Source organism: Anguilla rostrata, chromosome 16 (assembly GCF_018555375.3).
Source record: "Anguilla rostrata isolate EN2019 chromosome 16, ASM1855537v3, whole genome shotgun sequence".
NCBI lineage: Eukaryota > Metazoa > Chordata > Actinopteri > Anguilliformes > Anguillidae > Anguilla > Anguilla rostrata.
In genome coordinates, this window is record NC_057948.1 from 30811430 (window position 1) to 30825368 (window position 13939).

The 13939-nt window shown below is 49.8% G+C and overlaps 1 protein-coding gene across 3 annotated transcripts in view; it reads left to right on the forward strand.

Annotated features, from left to right (window-relative positions):
• LOC135242482 (nuclear factor of activated T-cells, cytoplasmic 3-like) overlaps positions 1-13939 on the forward strand; it is a 61570-nt gene that overhangs the window by 23392 nt on the left and 24239 nt on the right. For all 3 annotated transcript variants that reach the window (XM_064313536.1, XM_064313535.1, XM_064313537.1), the window contains 3 exons: positions 1525-1687; positions 11336-11535; positions 11969-12141. In XM_064313536.1, coding sequence (XP_064169606.1) covers positions 1525-1687; positions 11336-11535; positions 11969-12141 — 536 coding nt within the window. The remainder of the gene's footprint in view (positions 1-1524; positions 1688-11335; positions 11536-11968; positions 12142-13939) is intronic.

The following is a 13939-nucleotide window of genomic DNA, read 5'->3' on the forward strand; positions in this document are numbered from 1 at the left end:
TTGCACTATTTCAGGCAGGGGGACAGTTTCAGGTTTCCTGCCTGTCCTCCTCACATACATACACATGCATACTCACGTACACACACACACACACACACACGTACACACCATACTCATGTATAGACACGCATACACACTCATATACAGTACACATATGCACACGCACACACACACATACAGTACTCACATGCACACTTTCATACAGTGCACACACACACACACACACACAAACACACACACACATACACACACACACACTTCCCAGGTCATGCCTGTCTGGCTGGGAGCACTGCCCCTATTAACCCTGCAGTTCTGCTGCCACACCGCCTGATAAACACCAGAGGAGCTAAAACAGGACGTATTGTGAAAGTGTGTTTATCCTCCTTTGCTGCTGTCGCGAATTTGACAGACCGTCAATAATAGTGAATAGTGAATTGTCATAGTGAACAGATGAGGTGAAGTCGTATCAGAGTACTGTGCTTCTCACAAAGCCAATAACGTTCACTTTTAAGGATTCTCTGCGTATGATATTCCGCGGCATCAGCAGCCTGTGTGTGCCATGCTGTGTTCATTTAGTGGGAAGAGCCGGTAAGGAAGCTGGAGTCTCGTTTTACCTGCTCGGCTCATGTGTTTGACGTTCGGCGTGCAGGTTTCACCTTCATGAACAACATGATTTCCTCTTTTAGGAAAGCCCCGAAAAGGGGTTGCCATGGATGCAAATTTCTCCTGTACTCCTGTAAGCTGACAAAACACACACGGAAGCCGCAGTGGTTAAGTGAGAGGAATTTTGTGGCTTAAGTTAATATCAGTGCGCAAAATGTCGACATCTTTCCTTGGCGTCCTTGATGTGAGACTATTTCACTGTAGGTGAAGGCTCTCTCTTTGATAGTAGTTTTAAAAGCCTCAAACACTGGCTTTCCTTCCGATGTGCACCACTTTCTGAACTTTTGATGTTATAACTTCTGATGTTTCTCTCGAAATTGAACAGAAATTAATGTAGTTGAGCACAGAGAGGGTATTTGAGAGGTTCAGGTGTGGAAGTTTTTTTTTTTTTTTTTTCTTGAAAGCCTCTTTTCAAATTTGACTGTTACCTCAGTGAAAATGATTCTGTTCAGGTAGTGTCGCCCTAGCCTATATCTCCAAAGTTCTCCAGCGTTTGCCAGTTTCTTCGTTTATTATACTCATATTTATTCTAGAAAAATTTGAGCTCATGTCCATATCAACCGCAGCAACATGTCGGGATATTCCCATTTGAGAAATTAACACCTGTGCTGTCTCAGTTACAGTTACAGTTATTTAACGATCGGTTCTATTCTCAGATGGAGCTGAACCATTTGTGATGCTTTTCTCCTGTGGCTCTGTGGGTTGTTTATTTTAATCGCTCGTTACGTTTGCCCCAGCGTAGCCACAGCGGTTGTGGTCCTGCGGGCAGTGATGGTAATGATGTCAGCGCGGTACTCTGTGGCCGCGGTGTGCCCCAGCTCTGTTTCTCAGCGGTACTGTGGTCTCTCCCCCCCCCCGCAGGACGTCGTCGCTGCCCCCCCTGGACTGGCCCCTGCCCAGCCAGTTCGGCCAGTGCGAGCTGAAGATCGAGGTGCAGCCCAAGGCCCACCACCGGGCGCACTACGAGACGGAGGGGAGCCGCGGCGCGGTCAAGGCGGCCTCCGGAGGGCACCCCGTGGTCAAGGTGAGCGCCCTCAAAACGGGGTGATGTGACCGTCTCCCAATCAGGCGCAGGTAGGTCGCCCGCACCTGAACGACCGGCTCGACTGTCCCTCGCGGTCCGGGCGGACGGGGGGGGGGTACAGAACCCGACTTCAGCGCCACGGGGCCAGCCGAACTCACAGCACCCCCCTCTCACGCCGCTGTTCAGTCAGAGGCTCGTCCGTTCCTCCCCGTTTTTGGAAGCGGGCCTCGGAGAAGCTGAGGGGAGACGGGTCCAGGTGAAAGGGTTGTAAAAAGCGCCCGTCCCCTCCCCTGTAACCTCACACGGACTGATGGAATCCGTGACATGTGCAGTCAGAGGCCTGTCACACGGTCGCCGTGGAAACTTGCGATCCTGACTTTTTGTCATTGTAGGCCACGCCCACTCATTGCAGATGAAACGGGCAAACGTGATGACAAACAGTACCGAAGCAGGGAAGGTGCAGCGGTTAACGCGTGTACGAAGTTTATCGTGAAGGCCAGGGGGAACTGGCTGTGGTGGGAGTGTAAAATTACCCACGCATTAATGTCATGCAGCTCGACAGCAGGGACAGCTAAGTTTACAGCTGCTTTTGTCTGTCATTACGAGTTGCGGAGATCCATGCAGAAAGGTGGTGAATATTTCATGGATGTGGGGACCATGGCCTTTTGTTTGGTGGTGGTATCCTGGCATGGTTGCAAACCCTATTTAAGGTGGAATCGCTGCTGTGTTGTTATAAAGAGTGTTATGTCAGCATAGGGAGGATGACCACCTTAAACTGGATGTTATGAATCCTGCATATTGGCCCACTGGGGGTTTCAAATTTAGATTAACATCCAAGTGCTTCATATTGGTCAATTTGGACTACATAGAGCTGTGTCTTGTGCTGTTTAAGGTTTGTCAAGAAGCAATACAAATTCAAGAGTTCGGCATATGTTTCCTGTAGGTACATAGGTGCAGTACATAGGCCTAAAATATGTACTTGCTGTTGTGATAACACTTGTGATAAAGCTGCCATATTGAGTTTTTGAGTTTGAGTTTGCTGGTTTGCTATGGCTACAATTGTTTATCTTTCAGAATTGAAATGCATGCACACTATACAGTTATACAGGCACACTATACAGGATGCCTGCCTTGCTTTCCGCGTTGTTAAGTAGCGTAATTAGTTGCGCTCGCCTGAATCCGGTTAAAAGGCCTGTTTGAAGGTGAGCATACTGGCATCTGCCCCCCCCCCCCCCGCCGTCAAGCACCAAACGTTTTGTGTTGGACACTGCTCTGAACGCTACTAGGGTCACCCTGGAGGGCGGGGCCTGTCGCATACAACCTTGTGCCCCCAGAATGTCCTTAAGCGGCAACAACATGGTCTGGTTTTCGAGCAGGTTCCTTGGCCGTCCCGTTGCGGAGTAACAGGGTGGCCCTGGGTCCTTTTCGAGTTCCCAGGTCCAGCGAGTCGTTCCACGGAGGGATCCTTATCCCGAAATCAGTCCCAGTTAATGGTTAACCCTCTTAACTGCTGCTCCAGATCTCAGCCTGCCATGTGTGGAGATGCATAATTTAGATGTGAAACTATAGGGTTTGTTCAGCTCACACACTCTCTCTCTCTCTCTCTGCAAAAGCTTCCTTTCCCCCTGGTTGATTTACATTTTTTTTTTCCATTCTTATAACATGAGGTTGCCAAATTACAAGTAGTAATGACGCAGCTGGCTATGTATGTAGACTGTGAGATTTTGTTGTTAATTTTGTGAGAGACCCAAGCGTAAAACCTGGGCCTTACTCAGTCCTGTTCCCGTCCTCAGGGACGACCAGGGCCTTCTGTTTGAGAGAAGTGTACTTTGCCAAAACGTGACGTCAGTGCTGCAGTCTTGACCCGGCCCAGTCTCCACAGCAAGCACAAAGCCCTGCTCTGGTGATTACCACAGACGAGAGCACCCCAAAGCCTCAAAGTCGACTACAGACAGACCGTGAAACTTGGAAAGCAGCCACTGTCTTGAAATGCCTGTGTGATCCCTGTGGTGGTGAAGTGATGTGTTAATGTCCTGGTCTTTTCATTATGGGAGCTCTTCACTGAAGCGATTCCTTTGCCATCATGTCTGCTATTACTCACAGAAGGCCAGGGTAAATCTGCCCTTCGTTCCCTTTCTTTTTTTAAAGTTCAGGGCAGATTAGGTGCTCTACGGGTGGATTTTAGCCCCTGGGTAAATTTGGGCAGGTGGACATATTTGAATTTGAATGGGTAAAACTGATTGGTCACAGAACACCAGCATTGCAGCACACCTCTTTTTATCATAACACATTCTTTAGGAGATTCTTTAGAAGCTTATTTTTGGCGCGCTTCGAGGCCAAAAAAAATAAGATGTAAAATGAACACCTTTGCATTCATATCATATCATTTGTTGATCTGGTTTTAGCGAGAGGAATTTGGCTTTCCTTATTTTGCAGGTGTGTCTCTGTAAAATGACACTCGCATTCTCATTGGTTCTGCAGTGTGGCCGAGGACCTTGGCCCGCCTGGTTTCAGTTCCTAGCAGAATACAGTAGTGGCGAATGCAGCTGTTTTTTCATCTCGTTTATGCTTTATAAATTAATCATCAGAGGCCTCGTTTATCAATATGTGTTCGTTTAATCTACCTGAATTATCAGTCATAGTTTCAACTTTTCGACTTCAGGCTTTTATCCTGAAATGACTGCCCTACTGTTGTGTGTACAGTACAGTAGCATGCAGTTGAGCAGAAACGTGCATCTTAGCTGTGTTTGGGAGAAGCAAATTTAGTCTGTCCTACTGGATGTATCTCTTAAGCTCTGAGCCAGTGTCATCTGTGGAAAAGGTGACAAAATCAAGGAAAAGGGAAATAATACTAGAAAATATTGTTTTTGAGGAGGGGGGAGAACCCTTACCACTGGTTATAGGCTATTTAGCATCTTAGAAAACTGGCCTTGAGACTCAAACCTGAGAGTTATTGAAATCAACATTATAATAGTCTCGTAATAACATTGTTTGGAGTAATAGGTGTGACGCACGATAAAACCAGCTTTATTTATTAACCAGCTGCAATAAAATTAGCAAGTGAGAGCCAACAATCTGATTTGGCATTCAAAAAATGATGATTGCCTGATAAGAGGTGAATGATTGTTGTGAGTTTTTCCTGGATTCTGATCTGAAATTAATGGGACAACTACTGATTCCATTTACGTGAAAAGGAACTTGAGAAGCTCGTGCTTAACGTTAAGCCGAGGTCCTGACTCACTGTGGTCATTAAAGATCCCATGACACTCAGTGAGAAGGGGGTTCCCCGGTGTCTTGGCTAAATTCCCGACCTGACTCTCTCAACCTGCCACCTAATCATCCCCTGATTTAATTGGTCAAAAAGTTGTTCTCTCCCTGTCCACCTCCGCTGTTGTGTGGTGAGCGTTCTGGCACAAAATGGCTGCAGTGCATCATCCAGGTGGGTGCTACACATTGGTGGTGGTCGAGGAGAGTTTCCCCCTCATCTCTGTAAAGTACTTTGAGCATCTGGAAAAGTTCTATGTAAATACTGTGATGTTTAAGGGTTTCATTCATTCATTCATTCATTTATTCATTCATTCAAATTTTTGCAGACGTTGTACATATACCATGTTTCTCCCTAAATGCAGCCCAGGTTGGGTGACTTATTGTGAGGATATGGTGTATTCACGCTTGGGGTGGAGTCTCACAGAGAGGAAGGTGCGTATCACTGTCCCAAAATCACATGTACCTTGTGGCACTGAATAACACATATTTTATAAAGTTAAAAGCGAGGGAGAGGATGCAGTGTGCTGATTCAGGGGGTGGGTCGGGACGAGCTAGTTTCATTATTTTCAGTTTTCAGAGCTGATGTGTGTGGAGTGAGGATGCATGTGCACTCTAAAAACTCTTCAGTTCCTCAAGTCCGTGTTCGGCTCATAAAGAATAAAAAATATTCTTTGGCTTCTCAGTCACAATGTAGCCAGTACTTTAATACACCACCGAAATGGGGACTTGCACCTCCTCGCTAATTAACATGTGAGGATTCGGCTTTCGCTGTGTGGAGTGTTTGTTTGTTACTTTCTCTGAAAATAGGTCATTTATTCCTCTCAGTTTTACTACTGGGTGCCTTTCTCTTCCTGCATACCAATCATTCAACCGCAAGAAAATTGTACAGCAAATAAATAAAGCAGTTTTAAAGAACTGCCCTATATGTCTTATAGACGAGTGTAACAGTGTAGAACTGCTTTAACAAGCGGTTGATCGGGGACATGCGTGACCTGAGGTAACGCTTGTTTGTTCCGCTGTATAATGGATACAATGTAAATGCATAAAAAGTTGTAATTAATGTAATATGATTTAGGGTGTGGTCGATATGAATAGATAAACGTGAATGCTGGTCGAAGCTCGGCAGCCGAGCGCTGCGATATGGACCGTGACGCTGACTACGCTTCCTGTTTGGCTATCGGTCGCTGGCGCTCGCGGCTCGGTTCGCGGTAGAGAGCTCGGCGCTCCGGCCTGCCCGTGTGAGCCGGGTAATTCACCCGGCGCGTCGACTCGGGTTAGCGTCGCACGGGGCAGACCGTGTCGTCACACCTGTTGCTAGGAGACCCGTAAGCCCATAGCCTGTCTGGCGGCGGTATTCTTGTGCATATTTAATCGGCTTAATTGTGTTTTCTGACACAAAGGGAATCCGGTGCGGTGGCCTGTGCGTGCCTCTGGGCCCGGAAGGCCGGGCCTGACCTCTCAAAACAAAGCTCACACGGTGAACAAAAAAAAAAACCGCGCGCCTGCTGTAGCATCGGCAAGATGTTTTATTTACGAACGTTTGTTTGTGACGGTGGACGTGCCGTTTCTGCTGCTGCGTCCAAAGAGACAGGGAGGGGTGAACAGTGTTAATAACGAACGTCTTTTATTTCATTATTTTACGTGAGGACTTTTAGAGAGATTCATGTTTTAAAATGAGATCAGTTTTTCCTATTTTCAGGGATTTCCAGAAGAAACGCATTCAAGTGCCTAGATCACACGTTATGTCTTGCAAGAAACAAATGATGCAGTCGTTTCCATGACAGTGACACATTTTCACATTTTATTCCTTTTTTCCCCTGCAAGGAATGGAAACTAAAGCATTGATCTTCATATAATGTCCAGTCTGTGTACATAATTAGTGCTTTTAGATTTGAAACAATGTGGTTTTAACCTTGTTTGGTATCTTCTGGAAAAAAACGAATCTGCAAGGAAGTATTTTTGACACTCCAAATAAACTTAAATTGAGCCGGATAAGCTGGGTAAATAAAAAGCACAATTATTTGCTGTATAATTAAGTTATCAAGACCTAGGATTTATTTGATGCAAACAAGATATGCATAGAGAGTGTTTTATTTAAACACCCGCTAAATTCAAGAGGGCAGCCAGAGCAAGATTAGAAAGCATGGATAAGAGCTGGATACAGTGAACCACTGTACTGTGTGTGTGTGTCTGTATGTGTGTGTGTGTGTGTGTTTTGACCTTGTTTAAACAACAAACAAACCGCTGGTTAAAAGTGCTGGGCGGCCTCTGTGATAAAGATTAATGGTAAAGTTTTAGGACACAGAGCTTTTGTTTAACCCAGTTCCCTGTGTGGGGTCTCCAGGTAATCCCGCTGTGACATCATCAGAAAGCGACGCACGGCAAGCCTGCCGCCAGAACCAGCGATGACCTTGAGTCCCAGTGCTCCCCGCCCCCCGTGGCAGTTTTCACTTACGCACACGCTGACCCTTGCCATGGAAACGGTAGCGAAACACAACTAAACAACTTGGCCAGCTTCCTTTGTGGAGCAGCGGGTTTCTGAGCGAGGGAGAGTGTAGTGTTACTGGAGGGGGCGGGGGGGTGTGGGCGGTGGGGGGGTGGAGCGAGGTTTACACCAGGCCAGGAATGGAATGCCGCTGAAACACACACACACGCGTACACACACACCGCTCTCAGAAGCCCCGGGCGCTCTGCGGGGTGAAGCGGACGTTTCTCGCTTCTGCTTCGAATTCGGCCGACGTCAGAAACGCCAGGGGTCCCGTCTCCTCGGGCCAGCCGTCGGTCCATGCCGCGCCGCTCCTCGCTATCACTGGATCAGCGGAACAGATGCTGCGGTCCGAAATAAAGCGCGCTCGATTTAGACCGTCACATGCGCGCGGTTTTATTTTGGTTTGGTTTGGAGTTGGCTCTCGCAGCGCCGAGGCCTCGCGGCGGCCCTCGCGGCTCGGTATTAATGTCACCAGTTTAATATAACTGCAGATTCATCAGGCCTTGTTTACCAGCTGGTGTCAGACGCTCCTGCGAGGCTATTAAAGTGCAGCGGTGGCTCCGCCTCCGTGTGCTGCGCTAGGCTTGTATTTGATGGAGGCTGTTGCCTAGGAAAGTCAAACAAGTTGAGACACTGCCGAATGGCAAACGGTTGTGTCTGTGTGCTGAGCCGGGATGCAAAGTGTAGTGTGGAGATGATTTTTTGAAAATATTTGAAAGTCATGGTTATTTAGCATTTATTATTATTGTGTTGTAGTCCTTCACCCCGATCCATGCCCCCCCTCTCTTTTTCATCCCTGCCTCTCTCTCTCTCTCTCTTTCTCTTTCTCTTTCTCTTTATGTCCCTCTGTCTCTCTCTCTCTCTCTGTCTGCCTCTCTCTCCCTCTCTCTCCTCCCCCTCCCCCCCCACTGTCTCTCAAGCTCATGGTCCACATTGCTCCCCCAGCATCATAACCTGAACCTCCAGCCTGCCCCTGTGCCCCCGGGAAGCCCCTGAGGGCAGCAGTCTCTTGCCCCTCTGTGGCTGAGCTGCACCGGGATGAATTAAGGGCCTTCTTTCAAGCTGGAATTCAATGGAGGAGACGGCAGAATAAATAAATAGCCAGGACGAGCCCCAAAGGGAATGAGTAAGAAAATAAACTGCTGCTGCTGCTGATGTAACGTGGTGTTAATTCACTTCACATAACTGTGTTTGTGAAGCTACTTATTACTGCACCGAGTAGATTTCTCAGAGTCCCCTGATGCATCCACGTGGATAGAGTGTGTGCATGAGTCTGTGTGAGTGAATATACTGTGTGTGTGTGTGTGTGTGTGTGTGTGTGTGAACTTGTAATAGCCTACTATCTTTGTGCGAATCAAATGTCCTCACAAGGATAGGAAGATGAGGAAAATGTATCTTTGTGGGGACCTTTTGCTGGTCCCCACAAGGTCAGGAGGCTGTTTTAGGGTTAGGACTTAGGGCTAGGGTTAGGGTTACAATTAGGTTAAGGTTAGGGTTAAGCTTAGGCATGTAGTGGTTGGGGTTAGAGTTAGGGTTAGGGTTAGAGGTTACGGAATGAATGTAGTCAATGGGAAGTCCTCATAAGGATGGCAGTACGGGACTGTGTGTGTGTGTGTGTGTGTGTGTGTGTGTGTGTGTGTGTGAGAAACACGTCAGGTTTTACCTTAACATAGACCAAAGCATCTTTCTAGTTAATTAGGGTTATGTCTGCGAGTAAACCAGAAGTAAAGTATGCGTATATATTTTTTTGTTTTTAAATGAGAAATGAAGCTTACGACGTAAATGAACGAGACATTGAACTTTTGAGTTTTTTTCCTGTTCGAAGAAAACCCTGAAAGCTGCTTTGTGCTCCTCTGAGAGGCCATTAATCTCAGCCTCACCGTGTTTCTTCGGTGTGACTAAAGGCCGTTACGTGCTCATCCATCACACTCCCTGGCAGTAATGTTCGCGAGCGGAGCCAGCGCCGCGCTAGGTGTTTCGGGGCCTTTCTGACACGGTGAGCCGCCGCGCTACCGACGCCCGAAACGTCTCGATAACGCCGAGCGCGGCTCGTCCAGACGGAAAGCCTCTTAACGCGGGCCGGGGTCAGAGGGGAGTCGCGGCGTATCCTGGCTACCAGACAGCGGGCTGCAGACCGGCCCTCGCAGGACTGGAGCGCTCCCTTCCTGAGCGGGGACCCCCCAGGCCTTCCTCTGGCCGCTCTGGGGGTTGGGTTAGCCTCAGAGCTCAGGGCTTTGCTCCCCCCCCAACGCAAACCCGCACGCCTGCCAGCCTCTTGATTTCTGCGGCCCGGTGCCAGCGAACCGCCCGCATTTTCATTGAAATCTGCGCAGGTTTGCCGTGGTGATGTCATCTGTTGACGTGGAATATGGGTTCTACCATTTCCCGGGCAACGTTTCATGTTCCAGGCCTGGGGAATTTTTACGCGCGATAATTGCGCCTGGCACTGCAGCCCTCTTAAAAAATAGCGCTTTTTTAATGTTCTGTCAACACGCATGCAAACTCACCCCTCGGTGCCGTCGGTTCTGCGGTCTTTAAACGACAGGAAACGGCTTCGGATTAAACAGGAAGGGGTTTGTGTGCGCTGGAGCGGTGGCCAGGAGCAGTCGTTTCCATCAGTCGCACCTAAGAAAATAAACGCAGTGACCTGTTTGAGCAGCCGCCCGGCGGTGTGCCGGTGTGCCCGTGCTTTCCCCCTCACACACCCTGCAGATTAATTAGGCCTGGTCGCCACGGGTCCCGCCTCGAAAATAAATCACCCCCGTCCCGGGACAGGCCCCGCTTTCCTGCGTTTGTTTTTAAAAAGCGTCTCGAACCGTCACCGCCCTGACAGAGGCGAGGCCCTGCGTCTCTGAGTCTGAGCGCGCTCAGTTTGCGCGGTCTGCTCTGCATCCTCCACCACTCGCCCTCTGTGCTGGAAACTGCAACACGTTGGAGCGAGAGATTTGGCGAGTCAGAATGTCTGAGTTACCGTAGCGACTGCGCTGTCTGACCTTTAAGCCAGCCTGGCCTAGCCTAGCCTAGCCTAGCCTAGCTTCAGCTCCCGCCAATCAACACGAGACAAGCTCACTTTTGATTTGAACTGGAAGGTATTAATTGAACACAACCTTCGCTGGTTCTCACAAAGGACAGGCAGTAATAAAACTGTTTTGTTGTTGGGCTGGGTTATGGGCTTTGCTGTGTGCCTCTGCTCCCTTGCCGAGCTCTGTGCTTGCCTGGCTCGCCCTCATGCCTCCCCAGTGCCTGGGAGTAGGGCTGGCAGGCCGGGTACTGTGCCTCCCTGCAGGTTGGGTACTGTGCGTCTCTACAGGCCGGGTGCTGTGCCTCTGTACATGGGGGCTTTGAGCTTGTCCTAAACCACACTGGGGCACGCTGAGAGATCATGCCCCCCTGGGCACAATCTTAGGATGGCATCTGAGGCCATTTTGGGCTGACTCATTTTCCCCGTGCTTGACTGGTCCTGCTCGTGGTTTTTGCACCTTTCATCTTTCTCTCCCTCCCTACCTCCCTCCCTCCCTTTCTTCCTTTCCGTTCTTTTTCATGGTATAAATATCTTTGTTCTTTGAGTTATGACTTGTTTTGGATTTCTCCTGGAGGCATGAGGTCTAATGTATGTATGGGTCACAGAGATACTTTCCGTCATAGTTACATACGGTACAGTGTGATTCTTAGTCCGGAAACCAGAGGCGGAAAATATGGTCACGGTAGTTCAGAACCAGGTTTTGACCCGTTCTGTTCCAGGGCACCAGATCTTTGCTCTTTGCCCAAGTTATCTGAGCTTTGTTCATGTGCGGTTTCGGCTGGTGGAGGTGTGCAGATGCATCTCAACGCCGTGGAATTGTGCAGCTCATCATTAATTCATACAAGGGCACTTTTTCTGTCATCTTCTGCAGCTCATTGGCTACAACGAGAAGCCAATCAATCTGCAGATGTTCATCGGGACCGCCGACGACCGCTACCTGCGACCGCACGCCTTCTACCAGGTGCACAGGATCACCGGCAAGACGGTCGCCACCGCGAGCCAAGAAATCATCATCGCCAGCACGAAGGTTCTGGAAATCCCCCTCCTTCCCGAAAACAACATGTCAGCCAGGTACTCGTCTCAACCGCTCCTGACTTGCATTACTCACTCTGTGGCATGCCGCTGCTGGAGCATAAAAATAGAAATAGTTTTTTCCAAAAAAATACATGTATATGCGTGACTTTGATTTGCACCTTCTTCCATAGCCAAGTGAATAGGTACGTGTCTCTTGTAATGGATTCACTGTAAATCAGAAACACTTTCAACCAGTTACAGGAACAAGTCCAAAAGGGAAATATCTGAGAATTATGGAAGGGAATTGGCTTGGCGTGTGTGTGTGTGTTTGTGTGCGTGTGTGCGTGCGTGTGTATGTGTGTGTGCGTGCGTGCGTGCGTGTGTGCGTGAGAGAGTGTGTGCGCGTGTGTGAGAGAGTGTGTGTGCGTGTGCTCGCTCGCTCCTGGATCTGACGGGGCCGGCCTGACCCTCTCTGGCTGTGTCTCGGCAGCATTGACTGCGCAGGCATCCTGAAGCTGCGCAACTCGGACATCGAGCTGCGGAAGGGCGAGACGGACATCGGGCGCAAGAACACGCGCGTGCGGGTGGTGTTCCGCGTGCACATCCCACAGCCCGGCGGGAAGGTGCTGTCCCTGCAGGCCTCCTCCATCCCTGTGGAGTGCTGTGAGTGCCCCGCCCCGCCCTGCCCCGCCCTGCCCCGCCCCGCCCCGCCCCGCCCCTCCTCCGCCCCATCCCACCCACACCAGAGCACACACACACACACACACACACACCACCACAACACACAACAAATGGCTATGCACAAAAAGCACCGCTCAATATGATAAACATGCGCACACACACAGGCTGTACAACATGTGCACACACACACACACACACATCTTTCATACAGGAAAGTCCGTGCATCTGTGCGCACTACATGAGTGGAGTCTCACCCATTGTGAACATTGTTGGCACACAGGTCCTTGAACAGATGCTCGCTCTGTTTGGGAGCATCTGCTCGGTCTTGTAGTATTTCAGCCATGAATGTGAGACACACGCACGCACTGACTCATAATTCAGACTGGCAGTTAGTGGGGTGCGTATGCCAGTCTACTGTTTCAGTCCTGTTTCCTCCCCACTCCCTGTGTGCGCGTGTGTGTCTGTCTGTCTGTCTGTGTGTGTCTGTGTCTGTGTCTCTGTGTGTTTGTGTGTGTGTGTGTGCATGCGTACGTGTGTCTGTCTGTGTCTGTTTGTGTGTGTGTGTCTTTGTGTCCGTGTGTCACTATGGGCATGCGTGCGTGTGTGTCTCTCTGGGTGTGCGTGTGTGTGTCTCCGTCTCTGCGGGTGCGTGTGTGTATGCATGCATGCAGGCGTGCGTGCATGTGTCTCTGTCTCTGTGGGCATGCGTGCAGACGTGTGTGTGTGCGTGTGTGTGTGTGTCTCTGCCTCTGTGGGCGTGCGTGTGTGTATGCATGTGTGCGTGTGTGTGTCTGTCTCTGTGGGCGTGCGTGTGTGTATGCATGCATGCAGGCGTGCGTGTGTGTGTGCGTGTGTGTGTGTGTATACATGCGTGCAGACGTGCGTGTGTGTCTCTGTCTCTGTCTCTGTGGGCGTGCGTGTGAGTATCACAGCGTGAGCTTCATGTTGAGAGGTTAAACTGACTGTGGTGTGGTTCTAAAGCACTTAAGTGGACCGCGGCAGTCAGGCCGAGCCGTGCAGCCCGTGTGGTGCAGGCTGGGTACATGCACTCCCCTCAGGTCTGTGCTGATATTGACCAGTGCATCGCATGCTGGGAGCTCAGACAGAGTGCGCGGTCCGACCCCTGTGGGGCCGCGCAGCTGAGTGCTTATTGACGGCTGTGTGGGAAGAGCAGTCATGTGACCAGCGTCATGTGGCGATCGCGGCTGTGCGAACGCCGTGCCGAGGACTCTGTGGTATCGACGTGTTTATGACGTGCCATATGGAGCAGACATTTCACTGCAGCACATTTTACTGTGCTTCATGAAAGACATGCGCACCATAGTGCAGTAGTGTCTTACTGACATGTGTGTCTGCGTGTGTTTTAAGTGCTCGTGTGCATACGTGTGCGCGTGTGTATGCATGTATTATTTGTGTGTGTGTGCGCGTGCATATGTGCATGCGTGTGTGTGTGCCTGTGTGCATGTGCGTTAGTGTGTTTGTGTTATGTGCCTGTGCATTGTGTGCGTCCCTGTGCGTTGTGTGTGTGCCTGCATGCTGGATGCTGACCTCTGTTGCGTGCGTTATGTGCCTGTGTATTGTGTGCCTGCCTGTGCGTTGTGTGTGTGCATTGTGTGTGCATTGTGTATGCGCATGCTGGATGCTGACCTGTGTTGTGTGTGTTATGTGCCTGTGTATTGTGTGCCTGCCTGTGCGTTATGTGTGTGCATTGTGTATGCGCATGCTGGATGCTGACCTGTGTTGTGTGCGTTGTGTGTGTGCATTGTGTGTGCATTGTGAT